The sequence below is a fragment of the Ictalurus furcatus genome, chromosome 5 (assembly GCF_023375685.1).
Source record: "Ictalurus furcatus strain D&B chromosome 5, Billie_1.0, whole genome shotgun sequence".
In the NCBI taxonomy this organism is placed as follows: Eukaryota; Metazoa; Chordata; class Actinopteri; order Siluriformes; family Ictaluridae; genus Ictalurus; species Ictalurus furcatus.
In genome coordinates, this window is record NC_071259.1 from 29,417,220 (window position 1) to 29,438,532 (window position 21,313).

Sequence of the window (21,313 nt, forward strand, 5' to 3'; positions counted from 1 at the left end):
GTCACGGTGTTCCTGGCCCAGGAGACGTGCGTGTTTGTCAGGTGAGGAGTTCATCGAGAGGGATGGGTTACTGACCGCTCCGCAGTCTGTTTACAGCCGGAACACCCTCTGCTCACACTCTCCAAGCTCACTGCTGCGTGTCATGATGAGACAAATATACAGTGCGAGACCAAACAGCAAAAAGAAGTCCACACTGATACCGCTGTATGTCAGTCAGAGTAAATGTCATAGCAGGGCTAAATGCGGGGGCTCCGCTGCGTGGCTGGATGTAATCACACACCGCCCTGCATGAGTGGACCCGTCCTGCTGCGGTTCAGGACATCAGTCAGGGACAAAGAGTTTGTTTACCGTGGTAAAAAAGCCAAACAAATCCATCAGAAATGCTGAATACAAAATCATACAGTGCTCTAATGAAAATTAAAGGACTACATCCTTGAGGCTAAAAAATAAAACGTACACAATTCCACAAAACTTAGCTGTAAGCGTTTCTTACATATTAGCTAATTTTTCCATGTAGCTCCAGTACAAAGCTAAAGACATTAGACACTGAACTCATCTCTGCTCATCAACTCCATTTGGTGTGAAAGGAAAATTGTTAACGCGTGACTGTAATGTGCGTAATCAGCCAGAAGCAAGTTAGGGTCTGTATCTCTCATTGGATAGATGATAAACTGGACATTTGAGGCATAATGACTCAATATAACACCATTTAGCACGCAGTATCAGTGAGATACAGTGCAGTGAAATATGATGCAATACAGCGTAAATCAATATCATACTAATAGCTTTCATCCTGAAAGAAGATTTGAGAACTCCTGTCTCTGTTTCTGAAAGACTGAAAGGCAGCGAGGCCACGCCTCCTTTTACTGGGACTGACGGTCGCAAAGGCCACACCTCCTTCACCGATACTGATGGGGCAAAGGCCACGCCTTTTCAATTTATACTGACAGGTGCAAAGGCCACACCTCTTTTTATTGTGGTGAAGAGGAACAGGGGCCACATCTCCTTTTACTGTACCTGACAAGCACAGGGGCCACGCCCCCATCGTTGATACTGACAGTCACAAAGGCCACACCTCCTTCACCGATACTGACAGGCACAAAGGCCACGCCTTCTAAATTTATATTGACGGGCACAAGGGCCACGCCTTCTAAATTTCTACTGATGGGGCAAAGTCCACGCCTACTAAATTTATACTAACAGGCGCAAAGGCCGCACCTCTTTTTATTGTGGTAAAGAGGAACAGGGGCCACACCTTCTTTTACTGTGCCTGACAAGCACAGGGGCTACACCCCCGGTTGTTGATGCTGACAGACACAAAGGCCACACCTCTTCATTGATGCTGACAGACACAAAGAACACCCCTCCTTCACTGATACTCATGGGCACAAAGACACTGCCTCCATTTCCTGGATCTGAGAGGCACAGAGGTCACACCTCTTATAATTGGTACTGACAGACACAATTATTGGGATTGACGCCTCCTTTTTTTTTCTTTTCGTTTTTTTTTTACTAAGCTTGAGTAAAAATGTATTGTAGTTATTGAGACCAACGCAGGTCCTCTAATTAAATAAGACGAGTTCAACACCTTGTGTGTGGAAAATATACACAACTTATGAAATCCTTTTGTTTCTCTCAAACAGGAGAACGATGCACGAGATCGTGTGTGTGACCCCGGCCTCTGCGTTGAGCTCGGGAGCCGTGTCCATAAAGCTGTTCATAGATAAAGCCGAAATCAACAGCGACCTGCGTTACATCTACACCGAGGATCCCAGCATCCTCAGCATCGAGCCCAACTGGAGCATCATCAAGTGAGAACTCGCAGCACACACACTTAAACGCTCACGCATCCTGTACACACAGTACGTACATGCATGGAGAATGTGAAATCTCAAGAGCAGATGAGCAACAACATGTGTCTCGTCTCTACAGCGGCAGCACGGCTCTGACGGTGACTGGAACACACCTGCTCACCATCCAGGAGCCCAAAGTCAGGGCCAAATACAGCGGCGTGGAGACCACCAACGTAAGCCCACACCCTCCAGCTATTTCTAAAACAGGAAAACCACCGAAACGACCTTCTGGGTTTTGGAGGCTAATTATCACTCACTTTCCATGTGTTTTACATTTATTAAAGACCTGGAGGGCATAAAGCAGGAGAGAGTAGCTTTTAATTTCATGTAAGAAAATGGATTTGGTTGAAAATAGAGGCAGGAGAGGTTTTTTTCACGATTCCAGATGCGTTAGAGTAAATCATGCGATGCTCCAGTATGAAGTGTAATAAAGCATGCTTATTAGCAGCCGTCCAAAGCGACGTTTGTATTATTGAAGATGTAATGCCACTCAGGCGGATAAAGCAGGGTGGATTTTACAGTTGAGGGCATAAGTCTACATACGTCTTGCAGAATCTGCTAAATGTTAATCATTTTAAATTTTTTTTAAATAAAAGGGGTCATAAAAATTGCATTTTTTTAAAATTATTATTATTTTATTTTATTTAGTAGCGCCCATCAGGAGCTACGTAAGATATTTACGTGTTTCCCAGAAGACAAAATAATTTACACAGATCATCCTGTTCAAAAGTTTACACACCCTCTGCTCTTAATGAATCGTGTTACCTTCTTGAGAATCAGTGAACGTTTGCACCTTTTGTAATAGGACTCGTGTACGAGTCCCTCGGTTGTCCTCGGTGTGAAAAGACGGATCTCGGCATCATATAGCCGCCGCTGGAAAGGGGTTAAATGTGTAGAAGAGGGTGGAAGAGTAAAGAATGTGCAGGACCTGGAGGATTTATTCTGAAGGACAGTGGGCAGTTTAACTGCTCAGGATAAACAAGGGACTCGTGAAGAACTCTCACAAAGCATAAAAACATCAGGTCGTCGATCATCCAGGTAACGACACACGGTATTAACAATCGAGCGCGTGTAAACTTTTGAACTGGTTCATTTGTGGAAATTCGGTTATTATTGTGTCTTGTGGACTATATGTAAACATCTGTTATGTGAAATAGCTTCTTCAGGGCAGGACTAAATAAACAACTAAATGCAATTCTTATGATCCGTCTTATTTTAAAAAAGATGAATAAATTGTTAACATTTTGCAGATTCTGCAAGGCGTGTGTAAACGCAGCTGTAATTTTATGTAGTAAAATGCTCAGTGGCGTCTGGTTTTATTAACAAAATGCCTAAATTTAGCATGCTTGAGGAATGAAATGTGGTTACTGTTGTAGAGAGAAATCATACAAACCTGACCTCATTCAAATGTCCTCTAGGCTCAAATCGCTAGAATGACTGAGAGGAACGTACGAAAATGATAAGAAAACTTTATTGTGAAGTGCACATCCGTGTGGGTGTGTGTACACAGTTGAAATCTGGTTGTAGCCATTGATAGTTTCCGTTGAATTTGACCGCCCCGAGTGAGTGTGTACGTGTAATGGTATGTCCTCGCTTCTCATGATGCTTTATTATTCGAGTCTGAGATAAATGCTCCAGTCAGCCAATAAGGATTCCGTCCCTGGAGGTGTGGGCCAATCAAATTGCACGCTCAGAGCCGGAGAATCGATAGGATTCCTGCTTCCTTGATCTGTCAGCCAATCAGGTCTCCCGTAGAGCTCCTGTGACTGAGCAATTGAGTGGGAAGGAAGGTAATGTAGAGAGAGGCACGATAAACAACAACAATAACACACACTTCCTGCTGAGGTTTAAGTGCTGCCATTTAATCTATCCTTCTGCCCAGTTCAGGTATTTCATGTATCAAGCACACCTAGTGCGACTAATGAAGCCCTTGATTAGTTGGATCGGGGTGCTTGAGACAACACCTGTTTTGCATATTTGTGCTGTTGTGAGGGATTCTATTCAGGGGGTTGAATCATTTTGAACCTGGAGAAATCACTATAAGTTGCATTTTCGGGTGAATTTGTGGAAAACACCTGAAGCCTTCGTTGTGTTGAATTATTTCGATTGCTTTTGTTTTACTCGTTCATTGCAAACAGTAATGAACGAATCAAAATCAGACCCCTTTTTGAGAGTGATGTTTACATTACCATGTTTCATGCTGTTGCATAAGCTGAAAGAGGGCTTGGCTGCAAGGAAAGCAGTGAAGAATAAAACAAACTAGCACTAGTGAGTTAGACAGATGTCGTGTGTGAGAAAGTTACAGATATGCTAGGAGTGGCAGCAGAGGTAGCAATGTCACGCGGTTACAGCATTAGGCAGTCGCTGTATAGCCCCTGTATTTTGAAAAAGCCTCCAGCAAGGTAACACCATGACTAACCATGAAACCACGACACATTAACAATCCTAATACTAATCTAGTTATAACCGATTTTTATGCTTTCACTACTGTCACTCCAGCTCAGCCGTAAAAACAATCTTTCTGGTTCTCCTTCAGGTGTGTACGGTGGTAAACGACTCCACTATGACCTGCCTCGCTCCTCCTATTGTCTACACAAAGCGACAGGTGCCCGAGAGCGGCCTTCATCCCGACGAGTTCGGCCTTATCCTGGACCACGTGTCCTCTCTCCTCATCCTCAACGGCACTCCTTTTACCTATTATCCCAACCCGACCTTTGACCCGCTCGGGAACGCCGGGATACTGGAGGTCAAGCCTGGATCTCCTATAATCCTTAAGGTAGCCCTATTTTATTATTTTTTTTCTTGATTTCTGGTTTCCCATCTTACAGTCAAGTGTAATAGTAGTCAACAATAATACACACATACATTTTCTTTACACTAGGGTAAAAACCTGATTCCTCCCGCCCCCGGGAACGCCCGCCTGAATTACTCCGTGATGATTGGAGAAACCCCGTGTCTGCTAACTGTCTCCGAGTCTCAGCTGCTCTGTGATTCGCCAGACCTTACCGGAGAGCAGCGTGTCCTGGTAAGTCGTAAAGACGCAATGCGCAACGTCTGCAACGTAGTCGGAATTTATGACCGTGCTTTTATTTCACCGTGTTCGCTAATAAACACGGCGGAAAATGGATGCGCGGCTGCAAGCAGACAGAACCGCTGAATGTTTGATTTGCGTGAACGCAGAGACCATGCGTCTCACTTAATCAAATCCTAACAGGGCCGGACGTCGTGGCATTTATTATTATACATTTTTTTACGTTTGGAATGCTAATTTTTATGCTAATTCACAGCACGTAAAGATCGACCTCGCCGCACGTTAGGTATTTATCACGATTTGGGAGACGTGCTGATCCAAGCACTTTCCCCTCATAATCTTCGAGCCATGAGACGAGTCCCTTCAAAATCTGACACGCGGAGAGGACGAGACGAGTGTGCGAGCGAGCGAGATAGGGAGGGAAGGAGGAGTGACGGAAGGAATCATGCTCAAAAGGGACCCAAAACGCGTCTCTCGTTTGACGACGACGACGACGATGATGATGATGCTGCGTTTTCTTGTTGACCGTAAATATTTGTCAGAATGCTGTCAGGTATCCCTGTAATTACAGTCCCGGGCATTCAGTGTCATTAAAACGGATCAATTCCACCCAGCTCCGTCGTCCCCGCCCCTTTCTTTCTTCACCACAGCTCTGAGATTCCATCTGCCCGACTAATTCAGCACAGCATCCAACTCCCTCGTGATCGATGAGAGGAGTCACGGGCCGGGTGCAAATCAAAGAGGAGATTAGGATCCAGTGAGATATCGGAGGTTCTTCTGAGTCACAGCTTGTCTCTATCTTTCTCTCTCTCTCTCTCTCTCTCTCTCTCTCTCTCTCTATTAAGGCCGGTAAGAAAGATAAGGGTAAAAAAGGAGGAGCAAGAATTATAGAGAGCTTAATAGTGCGCAGAAATCAGTCGTCTAATGACCCGATACGTATCGACATCTCTCTGGGCTTCCCTTTGTTCTTCGCTCATCCCCTACCACCATAATTCATGCAGCCACGCAGCGCGCAGGCAGCACCGGAAAGGTGAAAGTCGTTGGGAAAGCCGACAGGACGCCGCGTGTAATTGACGTGTGGCCACAGAAAGGCTGAGTTCCGTCTAATCACTCCGCAGTCGGCCCCGTTTCTAAGCAGCGCTCTAACACTTGCCGGTCGGAGCTTCATTATAGTCCCACCTGCGCCACTGTGACTTTTCATGAAGTCATGTGATTGGCATGTCAGTGGTGTGCTGTATCCAACTGGGGGCTGCTTATATTCCCAAAGATCAGGCTTTCTTGGCAAAAGTTTAAATTAGGCATTAGACGTTTCCACTTGGCCGTTATAATTGGCCGAAAAAAGGAAACCGTAATGCTGTGTCGTAGATCAAGAAAAAAGAAAAACTAAGGCCGCCTTCAAAATCAAGTCGCTCATGTCAATGCCACGGTGATGAAATGATGCCACGCACAAACCCCTGAGTCGTCAGTCCTGACCTGCATTATTTTGGCTTGCTGAACAGTTAGTTATGTGTCAGGGGTGGGAGTTTATAAGCATGGTAAAAATCACAATAACATCAGAGACGAAAATGACTAATGGCTAATGTAGAAAGTTACAGTTTCGTCACTTCTTAAAGGGGTTCTACTTTGAACCCATTCAGATGGGTTATAGGGTTCTACATAAAGGGGCAAACGTTTGGATTCTCGTAGTACTTCTGGCTACGAGAACATACAGGATGTTAAGATCCATAGTCAAATTCTTCAGTGTCTGTATGCTACACACCACAAAGACGTTGCTGGAAGCAACAGTAATAATGCAAGATAAGAAGCGCATGTTTTATTGCGTGTAGCTGATCAAAAGAAGCCTTAATATTATCAGTGTAGCTCATATACAGTTAGGTGTTCTCCTTAGAGTTCTGATTCCCAGTTGTACAAAATGTTTCAACAATAATGAAAAACAAAATCCACACCTTTTTATTTTAATAGCAGTTGCTTGTCATGGTAGTCTCGGGCTCAGATGCTCCACCCGTTGGATCCAGCGCATATGATGTCTTTTGGTGCACTTTTCTGGCCACAAGCTTCAGGATCATGAAGGTTGCAATCTGACTGTCTCTCTAGACTTCTTCACAAGCTTTTGAACACCTTGGCAAAGTATAGATACCGGTTTTAAAAACGTTCACAGAATCCTGTCCATAAAACTTAGTCAAGAGTTTTGGGTGAAGCACGTAGTGGTGAGTACAGGAGGTACAGGAGGTACACTCACGCATTGGCTGAAAGACCAGGAGGGAAGGGTTGTTGGTCGTCGGACGTGTCCGTTAAATTGAGTAGGCAGTTCTCGGCCATGTTATATTGAAGAAATGTATATAGAAAAAAAACTTTCTAACTGACTTAGAGGTCTGTCCTGTGAGACTGTTGTCATGGTAACGCAATGACCAAGAAGAAGAATGGAAAAAAGCCGACGAACATAAAAATAACTTGATGACGCCGTCCCCTAGCCCCTCGCATTACTGCTCAATTGGGCTGTTGGAATCCAACTGAATTTGTAGGCCTTCGAATCCTTCCTTGAACATCTGCTAGACAACGTAATAAATGACCTCTGCGCAACGTGGTATTTTTCCATCTGCAGAATATATTATATAATTGCTAGTTGTCATTTGGCTGTGATATATTTTGCCACACAGCCAGCTGAGCTGATTGTTAGCGTATCCCCCCCTCATGGTGTTTTTAACAGCATCACATAATATAATTTACCATTGATTATAACCCTCAGGGATTCAATTGTTGTGGGGGATTCGAGCTGCATCACAAAAAGGAGTTATTAAGCGAAGCTCTGCTGGTGTGTTATCAGTGTGGATTGCGTTGCTGCTTTAGCTGCCTTTTAAAGAGCAGTGGGGTTTTTTAAAACTTCAGGTAAACAAACATAAGCCGTGTCATTCAATTCGGCAACTCAGCAAGTTCTCCAACTGAGGCAAACCGAGCCCAAATCCTTAGTCAGTGAATTATAAAGTTAACGTGAACACTTTATAGTTTCATCCTAGTAAATGTGATCTTTCTGGGTGACAAGTGTTTAGCAACCAATGGCCAACTTGTCATGAGACACCACCGAAATGCTAGTTAACTTGCTAGCAAACTTGTTAGAAAGTCAGAACTCTTGCTAAGTAGCTACTGTAGCTGGCTAGCTTGGACTTTAGCTAGGTGTAAAATAAATATTATGTAAAATACTTTTAAATACGATGCTGTTATGTAGAAAGGCCATTCCTGTAGCAGCTAAAAATACCTTGTTAAAACCAGGTAACTAGCTCGTTAGTGTTGTTTGTAAAGTGTACTCAATGGTCCTTTTGTAAAGCTGTCATGAGAAAATTATGAATTCAATCACAGCACGAAGAACAAAATGATTTAGTTAGCATAAATTAGCTTGCTAGCAAAATGGGCTCCTAGCTTTAATTACACAATATCATAGTCAGTCTAATGTTAATTCTCTTGCTTCCTAACAAGGCTGATGTGCTAAATTGCTAGCTTGGATAGCTAAAATAAGTAAAATATGATTTTATATAAGCTAGTGTTACAAAAAAAAAAAAAAAAAAGCTATCACTGCAGTAGCTTAATATTACCTACATGGCTTAAATATAATATTTACCTGACAAATCTGGCTCGTAGTTTTAATTACACAGTATCATTATTAGACTAATGTTAGCTCACTTGCTAAATGGTTAACTAGCTTGGATGTTAGCTAAATCACTCTATTAAAAAAAAAAAAAAAAAGTAAAATAACATTCTACAATAAGCTGCTATTACAACAAATGCATGTGCTTGCAATGGCTAAATATTAGTGTTTACTAGCTTACTTGTAAATTTGGCTAGCTACGTAGCGGGTATGAGTGTTAATGTTGTCTGTCTCTTTTTTCTCTTCAGATTTTGGTTGGCGGGTTGGAGTACTCCCCCGGCACCCTCCACATCTACTCGGACAGCACGCTGACACTTCCCGCTATCATCGGGATCGGAGCGGGCGGCGGCGTCCTCCTCATAGCCATCATCGCCGTCCTCATCGCCTACAAGAGGAAGACGAGGGACGCGGATCGCACGCTCAAACGCCTGCAGCTCCAGATGGACAACCTGGAGTCCCGGGTAGCACTGGAGTGCAAGGAAGGTGAGGCGATCTGCATCTCAGATGGTAGTTGTGACTGTACATATGCGTATTAGAGACCTAAATAGTCACATAGTCTCACGTTGATTTAAAAAAAAAATTAAATAAATGTAAGATACATGAGTTAAAGGTGCAGTTTGTAATATTGCAAAATGTTTTTAGACCTGTGATAATCAAATCATTTTTTTTAAATACTATACTATAGAAAAACTGTGATTTTAAATATTACTGTGAAATGTATTTGCTGAGTCTCTTTTTATTTTTTTTGTTATATTTTTTTCTGGCCCAGCAATTAGCCCCGCCCACTGCTATTTTCCCCCCCTTAAAAATTCACAAGGTATAAGTTGTTTATAACAGAGGTGATCTATTGAGTAAATTGAAGGGGGGATTCAGCTTGCAGAGTGGTGGGGGAGCATGACAAATCATAAACCGCTTCTTGAATACTTTTATTTATTTATTTATTTAACTTTTAATGAAAGTTTTATTATCTGAGTCCATATGTGTGTGTTTCTTTAGTTACTTATACACTTTAAAATGGTTTATACAGCATTAAGAGAGAACAACGACATGTCCATGACTTCCGATTCGGTAAATGTGAATTTTTCTTTCTGCCATTATAACTTTGAGCAAAGCATTTAACTCCCAAATTCCTCCAGCTGCTTCTGCACAAAAGTGTCCACTAAGTGAATTAATTGTAAATCTGAAGTGTGGAATGTCCGCCAGCTCCTCGCTGGAGTGTTCATGGTTCAGGTAGTTACAGTATCACCCTCACAGTGCCAAACTCTCAGGCGTAATAGTGTGTTAAAAGCTTTATAATTGGTCGCTAATGTATTAATGCGAAAGAAGAAGCCCGGACCTGTACTTTACAGTCGATCGCAAAAAAAAAAACAAAATCTGCTTCATCCGCTCAGATTCTCAGGATTCACACTCTGTTCTCGCCTTCGCTACCTTCCACCACTGTACAGCGATCAGACTGCAAATCCATTTGTGTGCGCGTGAGACGACAGCCGGTCTGAACTCGACGCAGGCTTTGACGCAGACTTTACAGAGTGATTGAACTGGGTCATGTCATAATGCGTGCTTAGCTTTTGAAGCTGGCTTTATTTCTGGGTTGAGACTTTTAGCAGTTGCGGAAGTCGGAGCTGTTTTTTTGGTATCGGGAGATTTATTCAGCATTTACACATTTGCGACGAGGGCGATTTCACTCATCTCACACTAACACACAAGGTTCATTTGACTTGCTGATGGATTAGACTACAGTTTTTGCTCAGATCGGATTTGTCTGTCTTGGTGGTTTGCTAACTGTACCCCCGTCACCTTCCTGTCCTCCAGCATTCGCCGAACTGCAGACAGACATCCAAGAGCTGACCAATGACATGGATGGCGTGAAGATCCCATTCTTAGAGTACCGTACCTACACTATGAGAGTGATGTTCCCTGGAATCGAGGAGCACCCGGTTCTAAAGGAGCTTGATGTGAGTTTAAAAACAAGCCTAAAGAAGCAGTTCTCCCTGGTGTAGTTCATTCTGTCTGTCTGTCTCTGTGTCTGTCTGTCCCTCCCCAGGTGTTGTCTGACACTTAGATATGCAGTGAGTTGGTTGCAAGAACTCAACCTCTCCCCTCCTCCCTGGTTTTTCTTTTAATCCTTCACCAGGGGGTAGAAGAAGAGGATAAAAGCCCTAGGATGTGCTTTAAAAAGCCTCCCTAAGCTCCAGCGCTACCTCAGTAGTGTGTTTCAGAGCAAACATGCCGCTTTCTGCTTGCTTTTTAATTAAAACCTCTGACACATGCCGAAACCAGCAGCCACGCAAAGACCCCGTGGAATAGGCGTCTAGCGACATGCCTACCGAAAAATGTTTTTTGAAAATAGTCGGTAGGAAGGAACGAGCCCTTTGACAGTGGCATTTTTAACTGCGCTTGACATTCTGCCTTCAGGAAGCAGTCAGGCGAAAAATAGCACATTCATTCATTCATCCCATTGTTCTCAACTGTTTCCTTCATTCCACCGAACCATTATTTGCTCTTTGTTTCTCCTGTTATTTAATCCTGCCGTCTAATTTTCTCCATCCCCCTCCCCCTTTTCTTCCCCCGCAGTCTCCAGCTAACGTGGAGAAGGCCTTGCGTCTCTTCAGCCAGCTGCTCCACAACAAGATGTTCCTGTTGATGTTCATCCACACGCTGGAGGCCCAGAGGTCTTTCTCCATGCGCGACCGAGGCAACGTGGCGTCTCTTCTCATGGCGGCGCTGCAGGGTAGGATGGAGTACGCCACCGTGGTGCTCAAGCAGCTTCTGGCCGACCTCATCGAGAAGAACCTGGAGAACCGTAACCATCCCAAGCTACTTCTGCGACGGTAAGGCTTCCATTTTGGAGCTCCGCAACAGAGGGAGATGACTCTGATCGATGGTTCTTTCCTAAAGGGTTTCTACTTACAACCTTTTATGAAATTGTTCTGTGGAAAAAGCCGTCAGGGTGCTAGGAGCCTACAGAGAGTGTCCCTGCTGTGAGAGTATACCAAAGATAGATTCTGAGGGGAACAAAGAAACAGATTTCCTGAGGCATTAGAGGAAAGAGGAGCCTTGAAGGGGTTCTCTATGATCACCAGTAGCTTCGACACTTTCAAACCCAAACCTCAGTTAAGTCGTGCAAATCCAAACACAATTATTTGATTGGATCACCACATCCTTTGCTGAGTTGATCAGCCCTCGCAATGGGAATGATATATTTATGTTAAAAATAGCATCTATATAATAAAAATTAAATACAAATTGCTTTATTTATAAAATAGAAGAGCAAAGCTAAGTGTTCACAGTCAGGCACTCGTTAATGATTTCACTATAAATGTATTAGAATTAGTTCAGATCATACAAAGTATATAAGACTCGAAAACTGTAAACAAATATAGATTATTATTCTTGATTTGAAAACACTTACAGAACAAACACAATTCCAGAGTCCTGGGAAGATCTTCCGCACGCTTCCCTGGAAATAAAGGAGTAGAAATGAAAGGGCTGAAAATAAAATGAGAATAATAAAGGGCCTAGAACAGAACCTTGTGGGACCCCAAATTTCACCATTTTAGGCCCTGAAGAATCTCTTTAAGCCTAAAAAAAATGAGCAATGAATTGTCAAGTAAGCTCTAAACCAGGCCAGAGCTTGCCTGTCAAATCTGATTATGTTCCATGTTCACTAGTGTGAAATGTTGCATTTAGAGCCAGCAGCACTTAAACAGAAACATAAGCACCACCTGAGGCAAGCAGTACCTCAGCTCTTCAGCCGGTGAAGTTTCCAGAAACCAGACTGAAACACGGTGTGCTTGGTAGTCTCACCACTTTCTTTTGGAGTCTTTTGGAGCCATTGTTTGCCTTATTACAGAGTAGCATGAACAGCAATAAAAATGAATAACACTGCATAAAGATGAGAGAAACCATGAGGACAATAATAAAACAAAGGATTTGCAGACAGTGAACATGCTGCGTCTCTCTTTTGCAGAACGGAATCCGTGGCCGAGAAGATGCTCACCAACTGGTTCACGTTCCTTCTGCATCGCTTCCTCAAGGTTTGCCAGAATTTCCTGCATAAATTTTCTTTCTTTCTTTCTTATCTCTAAATCTATTAGTCATCTCTGAAGCTTGACGAACACTCACTTACAGGCCTGAGCTTTGACATCTCATGGCTGGGTAGCTAATGCTTTCACATGGTGACTCTCTGCAGGAATGGTATGGATCTGGCTGAGGCTTAGCCTCAGGAATGCCACAGTTTCTCCCCAGTCTCAAAACAATCCCTCAGCGACCAGCTGGGCCTTCTTCCAAACCCACTTCCTGTCAGGTGTTCCCTGAACCCCGAGCAAAATGTTCGCCTTACCCGAAAGCTGCAGTCGAGCTGCTCAGACGAAGCCCTGTTAAGGTCGCTAACATCAGGCCCATTGTGTGCTCCGGGATAGAAATGCTCCTCAGAATGCAGTCCTGGCTGAATGCCACGTATGCTTAAGTCCCATCAGTGCAGATGTTAAAGTATTCTGGCCACCACCCCGGCCTCCAGGAGTAAATACATAGAAATGATTACACAAGCTTACTCAAGACTCGATTTCAGAGCGCTACCATGTCTTTATATATATATATATATATATATATATATATATATATATATATATATATATAAAATACACCGATCATCCATATCTTTAAAACCACTGACAGGTGAAGTGAATACCATTGATTACCTCATTATAATGGCACCTGTCAAGGGGTGGGATATATTAGACAGCATGTGAAGTCAGTTCTCGAAGTTGATGTGTTGGAAGCAGGAAAAATGGCCAAGCGTAAATATCTGAGCGACTTTGACAAGGGTCAAATTGTGACTGCTAGACGGCTGCGTCAGAGCATCTCCAAAACGGCAGGTCTTGTGGGGTGTTCCCGGTATACAGTGGTTAGTACCTACCAAAAGTGTATAAGGAAGGACAAATGGTGAACCAGCGACAGGGTCATGGGCGCCCAAGGCTCCCTGATCCACATTTTCTTTGTTGAATTAAAACACGTTTTAATTCGTGTTTATGTATATTAACCAGAGACCATGCAAGCCCCTGGTTACTATAGAAACGATAACACATTAGAATTACAGCCGGGAACTGCAGTGAGTGCTGCTGTTATGTAAAAAAAAACAATCAGTACCTTCTGACCAATCAGAATCAAGAACTGCGCCCGAGTATTTAATCATTCTTCCGTTGTTTCATTTGCTTTGTCTGCCTGTCTCTCCCTTTCTCTCACTCCGTCGCAACCCCCGCTCGGGGTCTGTGTGCATGTGTAGCCGAGTGAGCGTCACGATGTCAGGCTGTAATTAATAATGTCAAGCTGATCTAGCCTAAGGACTAAATAACAGCCTTCCCTCAGTATCGCTGCTTAGTCATCAATAGCTTTTAAGTGGATAATTGGCGAGTTCTTCGCTCCTTGCAAATGCCATCTAAAAACGAATGTGAATCGGGCATCTACAGTCTCTCTGTGCTCTGGTCTTTCAGTCTCCTCCACTCTTCCTCACGCTGTTTTTTTTCCATTTCCCATCTTCTGTACCTTTTATTTATGGCCTTATCAATTTTTGTACCTGTAAATTGCACCGTGTGTTTTATTGCCCTGTCTATAAATAATGGAATGAATGCATTTGAATGGCTCGATGGCATTTAGTTTGTTTTTTCATGCCTTACTAAAATGAAAATGACACATTTGAGTGCTATTTGATTGCTTTTTCCGGAGTCTCGCTTGTGACATTTGACCCCTTAGGGGTATTCTTGGATATTCTCACCTCTCTTTTTCTGTTTCGTTCTGGAGGAATGTGCAGGTGAGCCTCTCTTCATGCTGTACTGCGCGATAAAGCAGCAGATGGAGAAAGGACCGATCGACGCCATCACCGGAGAGGCTCGCTACTCGCTCAGCGAGGACAAGCTCATCCGACAGCAGATCGACTACAAGCAGCTGGTCAGTGTGTGCCCCGAGTGTATGCACTCTCTCAACTCCCATAATGGCTCTCCCGTTTCCCATCAGCCCTCCCCCCTCACTCAACCACCAACCGGCAGATCCACTGGGGTCAGGTGTTTGACTTCGGTTCAATACACGAATACACACCCGAGCGAATAGGGAGCAAATGATGTATCTTATAACTGAGCTATAACAGATCACCGGATCGATGGGAGTGTTTTCGAGCAGTGCCGTTTACTCCCATTAACATTCAGCCGGTGGAGTCTGAAGGTTAGCTTAAACCCGCTGTTATTCAGGGCTCGGCGCATGCTCCCTTCTCCACCATCATGATAGATGAGTTGCTAAGGTTTCAGCTCCTGTGCTGCCACTGAAATATATATGCCTCCCAGAGCGGCGACGCCCATCAGACAGACGAGGACAGGCCGTGTGGTGAATGCAGAGAGGGCAGAAGAAAGAGAAGTGCTTGTAGGACGGATGAAGATGCCCAATTTCTGTAGTACCGTCATTGCATTTCATATAAGCAGGAGATTAAATAATAGTAGTAGTATGTGTCTCTGAGATCCGTGGGAAGAGTAGTAGTCTGACCTGCTCAGGACCAGGTGGAATGAGCATCCAGACGATATTTAGATGCAAAGTGATACACAGCAATTCTTCTTTTCATCTTAAGTTGATCTGATATATGTGGGGGGTTTTTTTTTTTCCTGAGACTGACATCATTTAAAATATAAGGCCATACAAAATGCTAAGCAATGCTTCTCATTACAGCAATTTTGACACTACATAATAATACTGTTTATTGTATGCACACAGGTTTGGCTTGAGTCACATGTAGCATGCTTGTAAATGGAAAATTTTCATTAGATAATAGCTAGAAGATGATCATAATTAGTACTTTTAACCAGTTATAGCAAATACTCAGCCGTTCGGGGGCTAAACCATTATGGCACTTTATTATTTTAATTCAATATTTAAATAAATAAAGAAATAAAACAGCAGCCTTATATCTGCTTCTTCTATCCATCCATCCATTTTCTATACCTCTTGATCAACATGAATTGATCTTTTTTAATGAATCTGCTAAATCTAAGCTCAATAGGTTTACCCCCAGAACTAACTCTTGTTCACCAGTGTGACAATTGATGATGTTTAAATAATTAAAAATCACATCATAAATATGTTTTTGCAGATCTGTTAACCCCAGGGGCCATCAGTGGATCTCGTTCATGCACTCTCCTATCTACATGCCATGCCTATTAATTTCATGAATTAATAACTTTATAAAATATATCATCACGAACGTCAATAGTAGGCGTCCAAGCACTATACGCAAATGATCACATTTTGCAATTACCACCTGTTTATTTTTAACACTTTCTTATGTGTAACGATTATACATAACATTTCAAGCAGGAACACAGTTCCATGAAACATGAGACAATGAACGAACATAATAGTCCCAAACGGCAATCATTGGGGTCCAAGCACTTTTCACAAACGGTCAGAAAAATTGCGATTACTGCCAATTCGATCAATCCTTTTCTTTTACATTGTTGTTTTCTTGTTTTCATTATGTTTATTTATTCCTTAAGGTGTGTTGTTTAGGTCAAGACATTGGTAGCTATATATATATATATGTGTATTTTTTTTCTTTTGGAAATGGTGAGACATCTTGGTTAGAGAAAATGTACCAAATTTCTACAAGAAGTTAAATATTTTCTCAGAACTACTGAATACTATGCTCAGAGAACTAGTCCAGGAGTTTAAGGGGTTAAAATTGCATTTTGACTTTGTAAGCGCGGGGGGGGGGCCCAACAACTTGCACTTCAAAAGGAAAGTGAACAGCTAAACCTGCCCAAGCCATTAATGACACAAACTCACCGATTCATCATGCTGCCTATTAAAGAAGACCAGACCTATGCTCTGGCTCTGTCTCCTTCCAAACAGCCCTGCCAGGAAACACTGCACTTAAACCATTACTGATTTATTTAAACACACATGACCTGCACCTTATAAAAGTACTACAGGTAAAACCTCTTCACACGAAACCTTCAACATCTTTTCAAGAGATTCTGTTTGATGTAGAAAGAGAGAGAGAAAGAAAGAGAAGTTTAGTCGTCTCGGTTAAAGCTGTGGGCGATCAGTAACCGCTCAATGCCTGTCGATTCGGCGTGGATCGGCTTCGTCGAATCGATAGGCGGTGCAGCCATGCAGATGTCTTAGCACTTAGTCCTAAACATGTGCTCCTCAGGAAGTGTCTGTAAAGGTCAAGTCGCATAGAATGGCTGGTCTCATATGAGTGAACAACTGCGTACGGTGTCGTATTCGTCAGGATAAAGATCCGTTAACAACTGATCCCAAATCAGCATTTTACCACTTAGATTGTATTCGTTCAAACAAAATTTATTAGAATTACACAAATGTAATTTGCATCTTTTATTGACATTATAGACTGTTGATGTGTCCAGCAAATAATATAAGAATAAGAACAACAATAACGACTAAACAGCAATCATAGTTGTCCAAGCACTATATGAAAAGTTTTGCCAGTTTGGCCAATTTCCTTTTCTTTTTTTTTTCTTTTTTTTTTCCCCTAACACCTTCTTAAGCCTAAAAATCATGCATGATCATGTATGAACAAAAATTTTAACGATGCTCGTTCATTCTGAAGGGATTTATTGGGTCAAGAAGCCGGTGGTAATGTTCGTTTATGGTTTCGTTTTATTTGGAAGAAATGCTCAAATAGTGTGAGCTAGAGAAGAAAGCATTACCAAATTTCTATTTTTCACAATAAAACACTTAAGGAAATGTGACTTTTTGTTAAAGCGTCCTCTTGTGGACAATTCGCACAAAATTCAGTGCGAAGTTTTTCGAAACTTTGATTGTCATCATGAAATTACAAGATAATAGTCATTTAGTGTGTATATATATATATATGCGTGACACGTTAACATGTTATTAACATATGGTAGCTATACAGTTTGCCTGTTTAAAATTCTACACTCCTTTAGTGCTTGGACCCCTAATAGTAGTAGTAATAGTAAGAATAATAATAAGCGCACTGTACATATAAACGATTAGAAGGGACACACTGGGGAGCCAGAAGACAACTAGGACTACTATAACCTTTCGCTAATGATCAGTAAGTGACCGAAGCTGCAGACACTGAGAGCAAGTCGCAAGTGCCAAGTGCATTGTTCTAATGACCCGATTAGCACTGCACCCAGGTCCTTCGTATGAATTTACATCCACCAGCAGCAATGTGTGAAAACCCTCACTGTGTAAATATATCAAGGCTCTTGGCAATCGTGATCAGCAGTAACATACTTACGGAGAGGGACGGAGAGGTAATATAGCATCGTGTGAAATGGACTGTAATGTAGCTGGCATTTTATTCCTTATACCACAGCAATTTTCCAGCGCAAACATTTTTTTTATTGATTGATGAAAAGAGATTATCCTTTATAGTTACGTTTAATGTTACGGAACGTTCATGAAACATGTTAGTTCCTGTTATTGTTTACATTATAGCAGCTATAAACTGTCATTCTCTCACCAGCTTTTCTCTCTTTTGAAGCTTAAAAAAAAATCCAGCTTGTCATGTTCCCAAGAAACGGACTAGCCCTTCATTCTGAACACTTCCCCATGTCGGAAAACCTAACGTTACACCTTTACCTCTTACTGTTACAAAGCGCTGACACTCAAGACTCTAGCCTGACGCTTAAATGTGCACAGGGCATTGTCATGCTGGAACAGATTTGTGCCTCTTGGTTCCAGTGAAGGACAAATTGCAATGTAATCTACAGCATACAAAGTCATCCTTTACAACTGTGTGCTTCCAACTCCGTGGCAACAGTTTGCACATAGTCTACATATGGGTTGGGTTGGTCAGGTGTCCACAAACATTTGGCCATATACGTAGTGTAGATTAATTCTAGTGTGTGTATTAGTTTTAATGCAGCAGAAAGATCTGCACTTGAAGGTTACAAGCCACTGCTGGGTTCTTGAAAAAGAATTAATTTTTCTAGACACTATGTGGGGGAGAAAACTCCTCACCCACCACTAGTGTGTAGCATCCACCTGGATGATGCGACAGCAGCCATAGTGCGCCAGAACGCCCAGCGCATACCAGATATTAGTGGAGAGGAAAGAGTGATGTAGCCAATTCAGGGTTGGGGATTATTAAGGGGGCCATGATGGAGAAGGGCCAATGGGGGAATTTCGCCAGGACCCCGGGGTTATACCCCTACTCTTTTACCATAAGTGTTCTGGGATTTTTAATGACCACAGAGAGTCAGGACCTCGGTTTAACGTCTCATCCGAAATACGGTGCTGTTTTTACAGTATAGTGCCCCCGTCACTATACTGGGGCATTAGACCCCACACAGACCACAGGATGAGCGCCCCCTGCTGGTCTCACTAATACTACTTCCAGCAGCAACCTTAGTTTTCCCTAGGAGATCTCGCATCCAGGTATTGGCCAGGCTCAACCCTGCCTGGGAAACCAGGCAAGAACTGCAGGGAGATACGGCTCTGGCATATCTTAAATCTTCCTCTGCTCATCTTTATGTTTGGATTGGACTTTACCTCACGTGTAAGAACAAAAGCACCTGCAAGATACATAATGGTGAAGAAAGAAAGGTGAAAACTGCCCCTCAGTGTCTTCCAGACTTGTTTGGACTCCATTTCGCCTACAACGTGTGAACTACATGCTCTCATTTGTAACTCATTGCTCTTACATGCTCTTTCCTATTTTTTTCCCCCCTAATCGATTTATAAATGTTTTCTAAAAGACTTCGAATGTGCTGTGCCTTGAACGCCGCGTGCCAGCAGACTGAGTATTCAGCAGCGGCATCACAGTTAATGTTTATACCGACATGTTGATCAATCGCGCTGAAATAGAGTGAGGATTGATCGGTGTGGGCCAGGATCAATCAGCCTCGAAATCCGTAGAGACGTTCACCTTTGAATGGAAATGCAGGCCGTCGGGCAGACATCTTTATTTAGACCTAAACATGAGCATGCGACTTTTGTGATTGTGATTAGGACAGATGCATTTCACTCACTACATTTATTTTTACCCTGCTTTCTTTACTAATTATTGCTGCACTCTGGCTAACAATCTCTATCCTTCCATCGCTATCGTTCTGTCCCCCAGACTCTGATGTGTATTCCTCCGGAGGGAGACGCCGGCACCGAGGTCCCAGTGAAGGTGCTGAACTGTGACACAGTGACTCAGGTGAAAGATAAGCTGCTGGATGCGGTGTATAAAGGGATCCCATACTCTCAGAGACCACAAGCTGATGACATGGACCTCGGTACGAGCACATCACATCTCCAACAGCAGCTTTATTCATACAGACATGCAATATTTAAAATCTTTAGCAGTGGTCTCCATCATAAATAGCTTATAGCGGGGCTTCTTATACTTTATGCCGCCTCCTTAACGACTGCAGCACATAATCATTGTTTCGATTATATCCAGCTGTTCAAATCTTAACATTATATTTGCATATATACATATCTAGATATATTATGTTTGTTTGTTTGTTTGTTTGTTTCTAAATGTAGATCTGGTCAACTCACAGCTCTAAATCATTACTCCTAACATTTATGTAGTAACGTTGGAATGTAGCCATGGCGACAAGCATAAAATAACAGTTTAAACCTACGTTTACTCTTTGCTGTAAGTTTAATTGCAGGGAAAGGGATTATTAATAGCCATAGTGCATGGAAACGTTGTTAACCGAAAGCGACAAGAGCAAAGCAAAAATACCACCCGCTGAGATGCAACCATAACGATCATCATATAATGGTAGCTTATTGATTTGTGGAGGTGTGGGAGTAGAAAGCTGGTCAAATATTTTGTCATTTTGGGGTTTTTTTTGCTACTTGAATATCCTTCAGTTATGATTAAGCAAAACATATCTAAGCTTAACGAAGTTTTTTTTTTATCATATAAGCTTGATATCACCTACTGAAGGGGCTCAAAGTCAGAAAACAGACTTGGCAGAGAAAATGGATCTTTGCATCTGTTATTTTTGGACATTAGGACACTGTGTTCGTCTGTTATTGCTTACTTATACAAGGATGTTAATGATGCTAATAATAATAATATCCACTTAGCATAAATGACTCTGTAGACTAATTGGTGGTTAGCTTTCAGTCAGTGTTCCACGACTCTCGTTGTCATTTTGTTTCATTAGAATGGAGACAGGGCCGACTCACCAGAATCATTCTTCAAGACGAAGACGTCACCACAAAGATCGAGAGTGACTGGAAGAGACTGAACACACTGGCGCATTACCAGGTTGGACGCCGTTGTGTCTCTGACAAACATGTGACCAATACAGATGTATTAGTCTTGTATTAGTTGTATTACTGACTCTCGTCTGGGTTGTTGTTGTTGTTGTTTTTTCCCGCCCTTTTTTGCGCAGGTGACAGATGGCTCAGTGGTGGCTCTGGTTCAGAAGCAAGTGTCTGCGTACAACATCGCCAACTCATTCACATTTACGCGCTCACTCAGTCGATACGGTACGCTCTCTCCTCTTCTCTCATCAACTTCCAGTGTGACAGATCCTTGTCTTTTTCTCCTTTTACCCGTCATATGCTGTCTTGGCAAGAAATTGCCTCTTTTCACTGATCCGGCTCCAACTCTATTGATTAAAATTCTCAGAAAAACAGCACCGTTCGTCTCAGATCTGTGTGACAAGGTCAATTCATTCTACTTGAAGTCTCGCTCAGTGCAATTGTACTGTTTTCATCGCCGTTCAGTTTTCCTCCTTCAGTCCCAGAAAGGCAGTTATTGAGCCAAAAAGAGTCACAAAGACGTGATCTCACTTGAAA

General features: G+C 42.5%; 1 protein-coding gene across 1 annotated transcript in view; it reads left to right on the plus strand.

Moving 5' to 3' along the window:
* Positions 1-21,313, plus strand: part of plxna3 (plexin A3) — a 193,602-nt gene that overhangs the window by 162,938 nt on the left and 9,351 nt on the right. Inside the window, exons 15-27 of the mRNA XM_053625650.1 lie at positions 1-41; positions 1,644-1,811; positions 1,933-2,026; positions 4,390-4,629; positions 4,735-4,878; positions 8,773-9,007; positions 10,337-10,479; positions 11,099-11,355; positions 12,495-12,561; positions 14,324-14,470; positions 19,626-19,785; positions 20,674-20,777; positions 20,905-21,001. The exon at positions 1-41 is cut by the window's left edge and continues 96 nt beyond it. Of these exons, the coding sequence (XP_053481625.1) occupies positions 1-41; positions 1,644-1,811; positions 1,933-2,026; positions 4,390-4,629; positions 4,735-4,878; positions 8,773-9,007; positions 10,337-10,479; positions 11,099-11,355; positions 12,495-12,561; positions 14,324-14,470; positions 19,626-19,785; positions 20,674-20,777; positions 20,905-21,001 (1,897 nt within the window). The remainder of the gene's footprint in view (positions 42-1,643; positions 1,812-1,932; positions 2,027-4,389; positions 4,630-4,734; positions 4,879-8,772; positions 9,008-10,336; positions 10,480-11,098; positions 11,356-12,494; positions 12,562-14,323; positions 14,471-19,625; positions 19,786-20,673; positions 20,778-20,904; positions 21,002-21,313) is intronic.